Below are 13,348 nucleotides of genomic sequence, written 5' to 3' on the forward strand. Positions count from 1 at the left end.
GCCAGTCCATAGCATCAATGCTTTCGTCTTGCAGGAACTGCTGACACACTCCAGCCACATGAGGTCTAGCATTGTCTTGCATTAGGAGGAACCCAGGGCCAACCGCACCAGCATATGGTCTCACAAGGGGTCTGAGGATCTCATCTCGGTACCTAATGGCAGTCAGGCTACTTCTGGCGAGCACATGGAGGGCTGTGCGGCCCTCCAATGAAATGCCACCCCACACCATTTCTGACCCAATGCCAAACCGGTCATGCTGGAGGATGTTGCAGGCAGCAGAACGTTCTCCACGGTGTCTCAAGACTCGGTCCCGTCTGTCACATGTGCTCAGTGTGAACCTGCTTTCATCTGTGAAGAGCACAGGGCCCCAGTGGCGAATTTGCCAATATTGGTGTTCTCTGGAAAATGCCAAACGTCCTGCACTGTGTTGGGCTGTAAGCACAACCCCCACCTGTGGAAGTCGGACCCTCATATCACCCTCATGGAGTCTGTTTCTGACCGTTTGAGCAGACACATGCACATTTGTGGCCTGCTGGAGGTCATTTTGCAGGGCTCTGGCAGTGCTCCTCCTGTTCCTCCTTGCACAAAGGCGGAGGTAGCGGTCCTGCTGCTGGGTTGTTGCCCTCCTACGGCCTCCTCCACCTGATGTACTGGCCTGTCTCCTGGTAGCGCCTCCATGCTCTGGACACTACGCTGACAGACACAGCAAACCTTCTTGCCACAGCTCGCATTGATGTGCCATCCTGGATAAGCTGCACTACCTGAGCCACTTGTGTGGGTTGTAGACTCCGTCTCATGCTACCACTAGAGAGAAAGCACCGCCAGCATTCAAAAGTGACCAAAACATCAGCCAGGAAGCATAAGAACTGAGAAGTGGTCTGTGGTGACAACCTGCAGAACCACTCCTTTATTCGGGGTGTCTTGCTTATAGCCTATAATTTCTACCTGTTATCTATCCCATTTGCACAACAGCATGTGAAATTGATTGTCACTCAGTGTTGCTTCCGAGGTGGACAGTTTGATTTCACAGAAGTGTGATTGACTTGGAGTTACATTGTGTTGTTTAAGTGTTCCCTTTATTTTTTTGAGCAGTGTGTGTGTGTGTGTGTGTGTATATATATATATATATATATATATATATATATATATATATATATATATATATATATATATATACACACACACACACACACTGCTCAAAAAAAATATATTTTTTTTATATTCTTTAGTTAATTTATGTAACGCCCGATAGGGGTTAATTTTGTACAGTGATGGCCGAATCGATTGGTCTGGCTCTGCCGATTTCCGGTCGCTGGGTTTTTAAAAAAGCACAGTGGATCTGAACGAGATCGCGACCAAGAAGGGTGTATCGCAATTTGCAATGCGCCCCTTCTTGATCTGTATCAGGTGGCTGTATAGCTGTAGACTATGAATATTAAGTTGCCCATCATTTTGCCCTTAAACAAGATGGGGACCGCTGTTGGTGAGCATATGAGGATACTAGAGGTGGAGCACGCGCATTGAGAGGAGGACAACGCCGAGGTCTTGGCGCGATCTACATGTACAGACATGGTGACTATCTGACAGTTTTATGACCATGATTCCCTCCCTGGACATACAGGTTTACATATTGTTATTACCTTGATGGCCAAGCGGTTTTTAATGTTTACACATAGGCACTTTTGCACTTTATTGGATTTATACACATGAACATATATAAATTATATTTGAATAGAATCATGTTGACACTATATGTAAATCATGGATTGTTTATATTGGTCACTAACTAACTAATTATGGGATATATAAATATATGCACTTGCACTTTATAATTCACGTGGCTTGTATATATTATAATATAATATTCTCTCTCTCTCTATATATATATATATATATATATATATATATATATATATATATATAATATTCTCTCATATATATAATTTTATATATATATATATATATTCTCTATATATCTTTTTTTATATTACAAGAACGGCTGTGTTCACATCTGTTGGATGCTCCTTTAGGAGCAGATTCCATAAAAAATGGCTGACAGAATAGTGCAGCATGCTACGCTATTTTGACTGGCAAAATGACTTACACCATGATGGAAACCTGACTGACCCCATTGTAGTCAAAAGGGCGCACTGGATACTTTTGGTGCCCATCTTGTGACTGATATGATACTGCCATTATTTTCACTTTTCTGCTCCTATAACAGAATAGAAAAACGTAGATAATAGTGCAGATGTGAACCCAGCCTAAAAGTCTATTCTATTCTACTATTTGCTGTTCTACGCTGATGACAACTGAAACACTGGGTAATATTGTCTGCAATGTGGTGAACTATACATGTATTAGGTATGTATCTTATTGTACTTTAATTTTCAAATTATGTATTTGTTTTCTGAATCGCCATCAGCCAGAAAAATGGAATAAAATAAAACTGGTCGTCACCCAAGAAGATGTGGAGTTGGCATATCAGGAGGCGATGATGAACATGGCGCGGTTAAACCGAACGGGTAACTGCATATTATAAGTTTTCTCAAATGTTGGTTTTCCTTTTTTTCTAAGCAATTCTTTACACTGATCACTGAGAACCTGGGAACCCTAACAAAAAGTAAGAAAAAAAAAAAAAAAAAAAAAGCTTTTATTGGTATACTTCATGAGTGTTTTAAAAAACTGGATAACAAATAGTGAACAGGGTAAAGGTGCTATAAGCATTCGATTATTGTTGACTGATCCTAGTAATTTCGATGGGGCCAGATGTCCATGTAATCTATATGAAGACCTCCTGATTCTCTTCCTGACCGCAGATGCCAGTGGGAAAAGGATTTTTCTTAACCCGATAATTTAATGGTTCCTAGTGCTGGGCTTTAATCCAGAGTGTAGATGTATGGCGCTGGATTAGAGCTCCTGCTACCTTCATTCTAGCTGGAGCAGGTCGGGTCCCCAGATGTCAGCCGGGACCCTGAAGAGGAGACCGAAGCAGATTCTTACCACTTCTGCCTTCTTTCTTCAATACATAGCTTCCTCTATTGAACCCAGCGATCACATGATTATAGCTGAGCTGCAGGGCCTAAGAAGACCCTCATCATCAAAATCCCCCCCCCCCCCAATGGACTGTTTCCTCTGTAAATGGGGCTCATTTGGATGCCCCAGTTACAGTGGAAAGGTGCAAAATAAAATGGTCAGTGTCTCTCCAAGGTTTTTACTGACTTTGGGGGGAATATTATGTGGCAAAAATATATTTAACAAATAAAAATATCATTAAAAGAAAATTTTTAAAATGCAGAAATGCCCACGTCAACTGAAACGTTCACCATAGCTGCCCCCATTCACGCAAGATTATGCATATTATATCAAGACGTCCAACCCCAAATAGGGAACGCAGTTTGTATATTTTTAAAATTAAGAATCTATAGTTTTAAAAAACTGAAAAAAATATTTGCTGTTTTCTCCAAATAAAAGTGAGAGAAAAAAAAAACTATTAATAATAATCCCTATATGTCATGTAAAAATGTTCCAAAAATTATTTTGGCAGGGTAATTAAACTACCGCGTGCGCTAAATCACAAATAGTAATCCGGACTCCTTAGCAGCAGCACAAATGCATGTAGTATTGCAGATAATAGTCCAAGATTGTGGTGACAGATTGCCTTTAAGGGAGATAAGACACCTGCAGCACTCTCTTGTCTCTATTGAGACTGCTTGCACACTGGTTGAGCTGTGCTTGCATTTGTTTGAGGTTTGCAAGGAATAACAGTTCAGTTGACCGCTATCTAATGCGTATGGCCAGTCTGCTGTAAGCTAAAAACTTTAAATTGTATACTCCATGCCCTGTGTATCCAGCATAAGCAGCAATAGATAGATACACCAGCAATTTCAGATATAGCGTTAATCAGCAAAATGTTACACTATTGTAACCCAGAAATCATCACCCGGCAAACAATGTACTGTTCAACAGAGATTCATCCTGTTTTTAGTATGTACAGTTTTTTGTATTGTGATACCATGCATGTAAACCACAATTATTTTATTTATTTATTTTTAGCAATGCTAAATCACTGGGCCCAAATTCTGTTAAAGGGGCTTCTCCAGGAGTTTAATATTGATGACCTATCTTCAGGATAGGTCATCAGTACCTGATCTGTGGGGTATGTTTCCCAGCATCACCACTGATCTTTTGTTTAAAATGGCCAGTGACGTAACGTTCCACAGTCACGTGACCTATGCCAGTGATGGCGAACCTTTTAGAAACAGAGTGCCCAAACTGCAACCCAAAACCCACTTTTCTCGCCCATATTCATTGGGGGACACAGAAACCGTGGGTATAGCTATGTCCTCTAGGAGGCGTTGACACTAGTAAAAGCTGTTAGCCCCTCCCCTGGCAGCTATACCCCCTCCAGCCTGGAGAGAGAGCTTCAGTTTTTTCTAGTGTCAATAGGAGGCAAGACCTCCCTGCTCTGCAGGGATCTCCTGAAGATTTTTTATTTTAGTTTATTTTTTTCCTTCTTTTTCAAATGGGAAAACAGTGGACGCCTCGCCTCCCTGTTCTCCCGGGGTCGAGTTGTGCCAACGCCGGTCACCCGCACTGCTGCCTCCCCCACAGAAGACAAGGTGGACCAGGGCAGCCTCGCTCCCCTGCATCCCGCCAGCCAAGGGGTCACCCATCCAAGCCCCCTTTTCCAGCGTCCTGCCACTACGGTGCCAGTAGCTGAAGGGGTGACCCTGCTGGACTAGAGGAGGGGTGAAGAGAGGTGAGTACACGGGACTAGGTAAGTATGTCCCTTCTGGGTCACTCCCTCCCTCCCTCCCTACCTGGTGGCAGTAATACAGAGTTTAACAAGGCACAGGGCTTCAATAGCCCAGCACCCTGCAGCCATTCCCTTCTGGCAGTTTTTATTCATTGCCTAGCAGGACGGCCCATAGGGGGTTAATATAGGTCAAACCACCTGGCAGGTATTTTTCTATGGCGGGAGTCTGAGCACACGGCCGGACAGTCTCCGCCAGTGCTGTGCTCTCAATGCAGTGGATGCGGAGCGATCCACTAATCGAACTATGGACCTTACCGCCATGACCAGAGTTCCGGAGCGGACGCCAAGCGCAAGGAACATTGGGCCAGCGGAGGAGGAGGAGAGCGCTCGCTGGCCCTGTCAATCAACAGGAGGAGGGGGCGTTTTTTTGAAAGGAGGATGCGGCGGCTACCAGCAAGTAACCACCCTACTTGCTGGTAGCAAGGTAATTAACATATTATAAAAGTGTGTTTTTTAAAGAAACTAAGGCATAGAAAAAGGTAGGAGCACTATATATTGAATAATCACACTATAAGGTGCCTTCGCTTATTTCCAAGGGGGCGTGGGAACAGTCGGTACTCGCAGGTGCCCGGCACTCTTACCCTGGTGCTATAAGGGTGCCACCAGTGGACACGGTGGCTATTCTTTCCTTTGGTGCTGGTTTCGCACAGGATTATAACATCCTCTGTCTTCTCAGTGGGTTCCTAGCATCACTTTATGTTCTAAAGACCTCCCCATCTCCATGGGCCTCCGTTGTTCCAGTTGGTCATGGTTTTGTCCGCATCAATACGTAGTGTGTACACTATTGCATATATGGGAAGTACGTTCCAGCGAGTCGAGTGTTTTCACTGACTCTGTATTCTCTATCCACCACTCCCCCTTCCCTGGGAAAGTGGTTATGCTGGCACTCAGGTTTAGCTCCTACAGCTTGTTCTACTCCACAGGTGCAGCTTTTCTAATGCTCGAGTTCGTGGTCGATCCGGTGGGACATCCCGGGCGCTAGCTTGGCAGTTGCGCCTGTTCTGCGCCCTTCCGGGTATAGCTTTAAGGTTAGCTCTACTTAAATGGGGCAGTATGGTACGTGGCTTCTACAGATAGTCTCAGGCCTCCCCCTCAGTTTTGCACTGACGGAGCAAGCGCTGGCTACTACTGTGGGAGCGGTGTTGCTCACAGCTCTGCACAGCTCTTTCGTCAGGCGGTGGACTCTTTTAACACTGAATTCGGTGGCCTCTACGGGTGACCTGTAGTATGGGACTAGCAATACAGTGTGACTCCCCTTGCCTGGCTTCCTCCTCAGGCGGAGTTTTTTGCACAGCCCTTTAATCCTTGGCTACTTCTGTATAGCGCCGGTCTCGGACGGGGAATGGGCTTAAACCTAGCCTATTCTTATTCTGTCTTTTACTCCTCTGGCTCAAGGTTCATAGCCATTCCGCATGCCTTGGTAGTTCCTACGTTGCTACCTTCCCTCATCTGCATTTGCACAGGGTATTAGTTTGGTGGCCTTCCATTCCAGGCACGATCCGGTCCGACTGGTGGGCTGTGGCGCCTTCCACATTCCTTCTCCTACAGGGACTCTCTCATTGGTCTGGGTGTGCGAACGGTATCTACATGAAAGCTTCCCACCTTTCTCTCCAGAGCCAGAGTTCCGGAAGCATGCGACGTGGACGCCCTGATTCTCCTTGGTGGAAGTTCTCCCCCCTTATGTGTTAATTCTCCTCCTCCTTCCCAGGGTTCTACAGAGGATCCGGATGGAGGACATTCCGACAAATCCTAGTCGCTCCGAGTTGACCCCCGTCGCGCGTAGTATGCTGACCTCGTTCTCCTTCCTGGAAACGTCCCTTGGTCACTGCCACTCAGACAACCTTCTTTCGGGGTCCGGTCTTACATCAGCTTTCGATGACTGCGTGGCTATTAAAACCCCCATTCTCACGTGGAGAGGCTTTTCAGCGGATGTCTTCCGCACTATGATTCAGGCCAGGAAGTCTGCATCGCCCAGGATCTATTGTGGGACCTGGAGGTCCTTCCTGGGCTTCTGTGAAAGCCGGGACATCCCCTCCTTTCCTGTTTTTCTGCTCCCCACTGTCCTATCCTTCTACATTCAGGGTTGGACCTTGGTTTAGCCTTAGTTCCTTGATGGGTCAGGTGCACTTCTGTCCTGGGGCAGCTGCCAGTGTACTCTGGTTTCCCTGGTGCCCATGGGGACCTTCCTTCTGGGAGGGGCACATACGGTTCCTTTGTACCGTCCTTACAGCCTTGGGGTCTGTATGTAGTTCTCTCAGCCTTCCAGTCTTCTCCACTTGAGCCCTTGCAGGAGTTCTTACTCCGGCTCCTGTCCTAGAAGGTAGTTTTTCTTGTGGCTATCACATCCATCAGGCGGGTGTCTAAGTTGGGTGTGTTCTCTTGCAAGATCCCCTTTCTGGTTCTTCTCAATGATACAGCAGTTTTCCAGCCCATTCCTTCTTCTCCCGAAGGTGGTCTCTGACTTCCATATTAACCGCCTCCGGACCGCCTAACGCAGGATCGCGTTCCGGAGGCGGCAGCCCTGCGCAGAGTCACGCATATATGCGTCATCTCGCGAGACGCGAGATTTCCTGTGAACGCGCGCGCACACAGGTGCGCGCGTTCACAGGATCGGAAGGTAGGCGAGTGGATCTCCAGCCTGCCAGCGGCGATCGTTCGCTGGCAGGCTGGAGATGCGATTTTTTTTTTTAACCCCTAACAGGCATATTAGACGCTGTTTTGATAACCGCGTCTAATATACCTGCTACCTGGTCCTCTGGTGGTCCCTTTTGTTTGGATCGACCACCAGAGGACACAGGTAGCTCAGTAAAGTAGCACCAAACACCACTACACTACACTACACCCCCCCTGTCACTTATGAACCCCTGATCACCCCCATATAGACTCCCTGATCACCCCCCTGTCATTGATCACCCCCCTGTAAGGCTCCATTCAGATGTCCGTATGATTTTTACGGATCCACTGATACATGGATCGGATCCGCAAAACGCATACGGACGTCTGAATGGAGCCTTACAGGGGGGTGATCAATGACGGGGGTGATCACCCCATATAGACTCCCTGATCACCCCCCTGTCATTGATCACCCCCCTGTAAGGCTGCATTCAGATGTCCGTATAATTTTTACGGATCCACTGATACATGGATCGGATCCGCAAAACACATACGGACATCTGAATGGAGCCTTATAGGGGGGTGATCAATGACAGAGGGGTGATCACCCCATATAGACTCCCTGATCACCCCCCTGTCATTGATCACCCCCCTGTCATTGATCACCCCCCCCTGTAAGGCTGCATTCAGATGTCCGTATGATTTTTACGGATCCACTGATACATAGTAACATAGTAACATAGTACATAAGGCCGAAAAAAGACATTTGTCCATCCAGTTTGGATCATTTTGGGAATGACATTTTATTTTTTGGGGATGTTGCAAGGCTTAGAAGTTTAGAAGCAAATCTTCTAAACCCACTTTTCAAGGACCAGTTCAGGTATGAAGTCACTTTATAGAAACCACCCAAAAATTACCCCATTCTAGCAACTACACCCCTCAAGGTATTCAAAACAGATTTTACAAACTTTGTTAACCCTTTAGGTGTTCCACAAGAATTAATGGAAAATAGAGATACAATTTCAAAATTTCACTTTTTTGGCAGATTTTCAATTTTAATAATTTTTTTCGCGTTACAAAGCAAGGGTTAACTGCCAAACAAAACTCAATATTTATGGCTCTGATTCTGTAGTTTACAGAAACACCCCATATGTGGTCGTAAACCGCTGTACGTGTACACGGCAGGGCGCAGAAAGAAAGGAATGCCATACGGTTTTTGGAAGGCAGATTTTTTTTTTTACACCATGTCCCATTTAAAGCCGCCCTGATGCACCCCTAGAGTAGAAACTCAAAAAAAAGTGATGCCATTTTTGAAACTACGGGATAAGGTGTCAGTTTTGTTGGTACTATTTTAGGGTACATATGATTTTTGGTTGCTCTATATTACACTTTTTGTGAGGCAAGGTAACAAGAAATAGCTGTTTTGGCACAGTTTTTATTTTTTGTTATTTACAACATTCATCTGACAGGTTAGATTATGTGGTATTTTTATAGAGCAGGTTGTCACGGACTCGGCGATTAACTAATATGTATACTTTTTTTTTTTTATGTAAGTTTTACACAATGATTTCATTTTTGAAGCAAAAAAATATCATGTTTTAGTGTTTCCATAGTCTGAGTGTCATAATTTTTTCAGTTTTTGGGCGATTATCTTGGGTAGGGTATGATTTTTGCGGGATGAGATGACTGTTTGATTGGCACTATTTTGGGGTGACTTTTTGATCGCTTGCTATTATACTTTGTGATGTAAGGTGACAAAAAATGGTTTATTTAGCAGTTTTTATATTTATTTTTTATTTTTTATAGAGTCGGTCGATACGGACGCGGTGATACCTAATATGTATACTTTTTTTATTTTTCTATTTACCTTTTTTTTTTACTTTATTTGGGGAAAATGACGTTTTTGTTGTTTTTTACTTAAAACTTTTAGGGGGGAAAACTTTTATTTTTTCAAATTTACTTTTCGCTTTATTTTTTGTCTCACTGTGGGACTTCAACTTTTGGGGGTCTAATCCTTTACAATACATTCCAATTCCAGGGGGCTGGTTCTCACAGGCTCATCACCGGAAGGCAGCGCAGATGCCTCAGGAAGGCATCACGCTGCCTTCCATGCCATCGGGACCCGATGGCACCGCAACCGCCGCAGCATGTAAAAGCTGCAAACCGCAGGTCTGAATTGCGGTGTCCTTAAGTACTGGGACAACATGTCGTACCCGTACGTCATGTGTCCGGAAGAGGTTAAAGTGTTATCATCAAAAAATCTATTTTAGCATACGTTACTGCTGCAGCAGCATTATCCATAACGCAATCTTTAGTTTCTCGCCCATATTTATTGGGGGACACAGGAACCATGGGTATAGCTATGTCCTCTAGGAGGCGTTGACACTAGGCAAAAGGTGTTAGCCCCTCCCCTTGCAGCTATACCCCCTCCAGCCTGGAGAGAGAGCTTCAGTTTTAGCTTAGTGTCATAGGAGGAAAGACTTCCCTGCCTTATGCAGGGCGGCTTACTTAGCCGTTTCTTTCTTTTTTCTTTTTCCTTTTTCCCTTTTAGGTTTGGGCAAACAGAGTCGCCTAGCCTCTCTGTTTTCCCAGGGAGCGAGGCCGGTGTCGGAGTTCCTCACTGCTCGACCTCCCCACAGAAGCAAAAGGAGGATCCAGGGCAGCCTCGCTCCCCTGCTTCCCGCCAGCCAAGGGGTCACCTAAGTCCGCCAAGAAGAAGACCCTCCCGCCATACCAGACTCCTACCACTCCGGTGCCAGCAGCTGAGGAGGTGACCCTGCTGGAAGAGGTGACCTTGAGGGTCCACTTAGGGAGGGTGAAGTGAAGAGGATGAAGATGAAAATGAGAGTACACGGGACTAGGTAAGTATGGTTAACCATTTCCCCCCCGCCCCCCCCCCCCCTTGGCGGCATTGTTTTTCAGGTCTGTAGGGTTAATAGGCACTGGGCCCCACTTGTTAGCCCAGGACCCCTAAGGACAGGCTCCTTCACTCCCCCCCTCGGTGCTCATGGTATCTAGGCACATAGGGGGTTAATCCTCCCCGGCTACTTGCCAGGGGGCTTGGAGACATCGCGCTTACCAAGGAGGACCTCCTCAGTACAGCATAGGCCCAAAATGGCTCCCTCATTCCCTCGGTGCCAATGGCTTGGGCACATAGGGGGTTAATTTCCATGTCCCCCGCCTAACAGGCGGCAGAACAGGCAAGGAGGGGAGCGGATAAATATCCCGCTCCCCGATATCAGACACCATGATTCGCCCTTTTCGGAAGCGGTCGTCATGCGCCGCTCCGAAAAGGGTTAATGCCTGCACCGGTCGTTATCGCGGCGGCTGGCGCCGCGACGCTTGTTGTCATGGGGCCGCGGGGTGTAGTTCAGCCGGGCGCCACAGGGCAGCACATTACGCCCAGTTTTATATTAAATTTTTTTTCACCACATCCGTTCGGCTCACATAGGAGGTCCTCCAGGTTCCCGAAGGGGGAGCGGTTCCCTCCGGACCTGTGTTTTTTCTCCGGCCCACGTGGCGGGCTCCCAGAGGTGTACATCTTTGCACCTCTGCCGGTCCTCCGGCCGACCGGTAGGACTCCTTCCCGGTCGGCCCACGCATTCACTTGGACCCGGCTTTGTGGCATGCAGGGGGGGGGGGGGCAGCGCATTAACGCGATTTTTCCCGCCTAAGCGGTCCCCCGCCCTCAGAAGCCCGCTAAGTCACCGCCCTGGTCTCTTTACCCCTTCCTGACCGGCCACTTCTGTATAGGCCAGTACAGGTTTTTTTTGTGGGGTTTAGGCCTCATGCACACGACCGTTGTGTGCACCCGTGGCCGTTGTGCCGTTTTCCGTTTTTTTTTCGCGGACCCATTGACTTTCAATGGGTCCGTGGAAAAATCGGAAAATGCACCGTTTTGCAGCCGCATCCGTGATCCGTGTTTCCTGGCCGTGAAAAAAATATGACCTGTCCTATTTTTTTCACGGCCAACGGTTCACGGACCCATTCAAGTCAATGGGTCCGTGAAAGAACACAGATGCACACAAGATTGGCATCCGTGTCCGTGATCCGTGGCCGTAGGTTAGTTTTTATACAGACGGATCCGAAGATCCGTCTGCATAAAAGCTTTTTCAAAGCTGAGTTTTCACTTCGTGAAAACTCAGAACCGACAGTATATTCTAACACAGAAGCGTTCCCATGGTGATGGGGACGCTTCTAGTTAGAATACACTCCAAACTGTGTACAAGACTGCCCCCTGCTGCCTGGCAGCACCCGATCTCTTACAGGGGGCCGTGATCAGCACAATTAACCCCTTCAGGTGCGGCACCTGAAGGGGTTAATTGTGCTGATCACGGCCCCCTGTAAGAGATCAGGGCTGCCAGGCAGCAGGGGGCAGACCCTCCCCCCCCCTCCCCAGTTTGAATATCATTGGTGGCCAGTGCGGCCCCCCCCCTCTATTGTAATAATAGGTTGGTGGCCAGTGCGGCCCCCCCCTCCCTCTATTGTAATAATTCGTTGGTGGCACAGTGTGCGCCCTCCCCCCTCCCTTTCTCTATTGTAATAATTCGTTGGTGGCACAGTGTGCGCCCCCCATCGGCCCCCCCTCCCTCTATAGCATTAACAACATTGGTGGCAGCGGAGTTCCGATCGGAGTCCCAGTTTAATCGCTGGGGCTCCGATCGGTAACCATGGCAACCAGGACGCTACTACAGTCCTGGTTGCCATGGTTACTTAGCAATAGTACAATAGTAGAAGATTCATACTTACCTGCTGCTGCGATGTTCGTGTCCGGCCGATAGGAGGAGCTCCTGGCCGGACACGAACATCGCAGCTCCCAGGTAAGTATGAATCTTTTACTATTGTACTATTGCTAGTAACCCGCTGCCACCAATGATCGGGGGGGGGTTAGGGGAGATGGGAGGCCGCACACTGGCCACCAATGTTGTTAATGCTATAGAGGGAGGGGGGGGCCAATGAGGGGCGCACACTGTGCCACCAACGATTTATTACAATAGAGGGAGGAAGGGGGGGGGGGCGCACACTGTGCCACCAACGATTTATTACAATAGAGGGAGGAAGGGGGGGGCGCACACTGTGCCACCAACGAATTATTACAATAGAAGGGGGGGGGGGGGGGGCCGCACTGGCCACCAATGATATTCAAACTGGGGAGGGGGGGGGTCTGCCCTGATCTCTTAATATGATAGTACAATTAACCCCTTCAGGTGCGGCACCTGAGGGGTTAATTGTGCTGATCACGGCCCCCTGTAAGAGATCGGGTGCTGCCAGGCAGCAGGGGGCAGTCATGTACACAGTTTGTAGTATATTCTAACTAGAAGCGTCCCCATCACCATGGGAACGCCTCTGTGTTAGAATATACTGTCGGAAATGAGGTTTCACGATCTAACTCATATCCGACAGTATATTCTAACATAGAGGCGTTCCCATGGTGATGGGGACGCTTCAAGTTAAAATATACCATCGGATTGGAGAAAACTCAGATCCGATGGTATAAAAGGGACTCCAGACTTTACTTTGAAAGTCAATGGGGACGGATCCGTTTGAAATGGCACCATATTGTGTCAACGTCAAACGGATCCGTCCCCATTGACTTGCATTGTAATTCAGGACGGATCCGTTTGGCTCCGCACGGCCAGGCGGACACCAAAACGCCTTTTTTTTCATGTCCGTGGATCCTCCAAAAATCAAGGAAGACCCACGGACGAAAAAACGGTCACGGATCACGGGAAAACGGAACCCCGTTTTGCGGACCGCAAAAAAATACGGTCGTGTGCATGAGGCCTTAGGCTGGTTTCACACGGGCGTTGCGGGAACACCCGCGATTTTTCAGCGCGAGTGCAAAACATTGTAATGCGTTTTGCACACGCGTGAGAAAAATCGCGCATGTTTGGTACCCAAACCCGAACTTCTTCA

General features: G+C 47.5%; 1 protein-coding gene across 3 annotated transcripts in view; it reads left to right on the forward strand.

The window, feature by feature from the left end:
• The window catches only part of SEPHS1 (selenophosphate synthetase 1), a 110,181-nt gene that overhangs the window by 60,693 nt on the left and 36,140 nt on the right, over nucleotides 1-13,348 (forward strand). For all 3 annotated transcript variants that reach the window (XM_040413160.1, XM_040413159.1, XM_040413161.1), the window contains exon 7: nucleotides 2,426-2,525. In XM_040413160.1, coding sequence (XP_040269094.1) covers nucleotides 2,426-2,525 — 100 coding nt within the window. The remainder of the gene's footprint in view (nucleotides 1-2,425; nucleotides 2,526-13,348) is intronic.

The sequence above is a fragment of the Bufo bufo genome, chromosome 1 (assembly GCF_905171765.1).
Source record: "Bufo bufo chromosome 1, aBufBuf1.1, whole genome shotgun sequence".
Classification (NCBI taxonomy): Eukaryota; Metazoa; Chordata; class Amphibia; order Anura; family Bufonidae; genus Bufo; species Bufo bufo.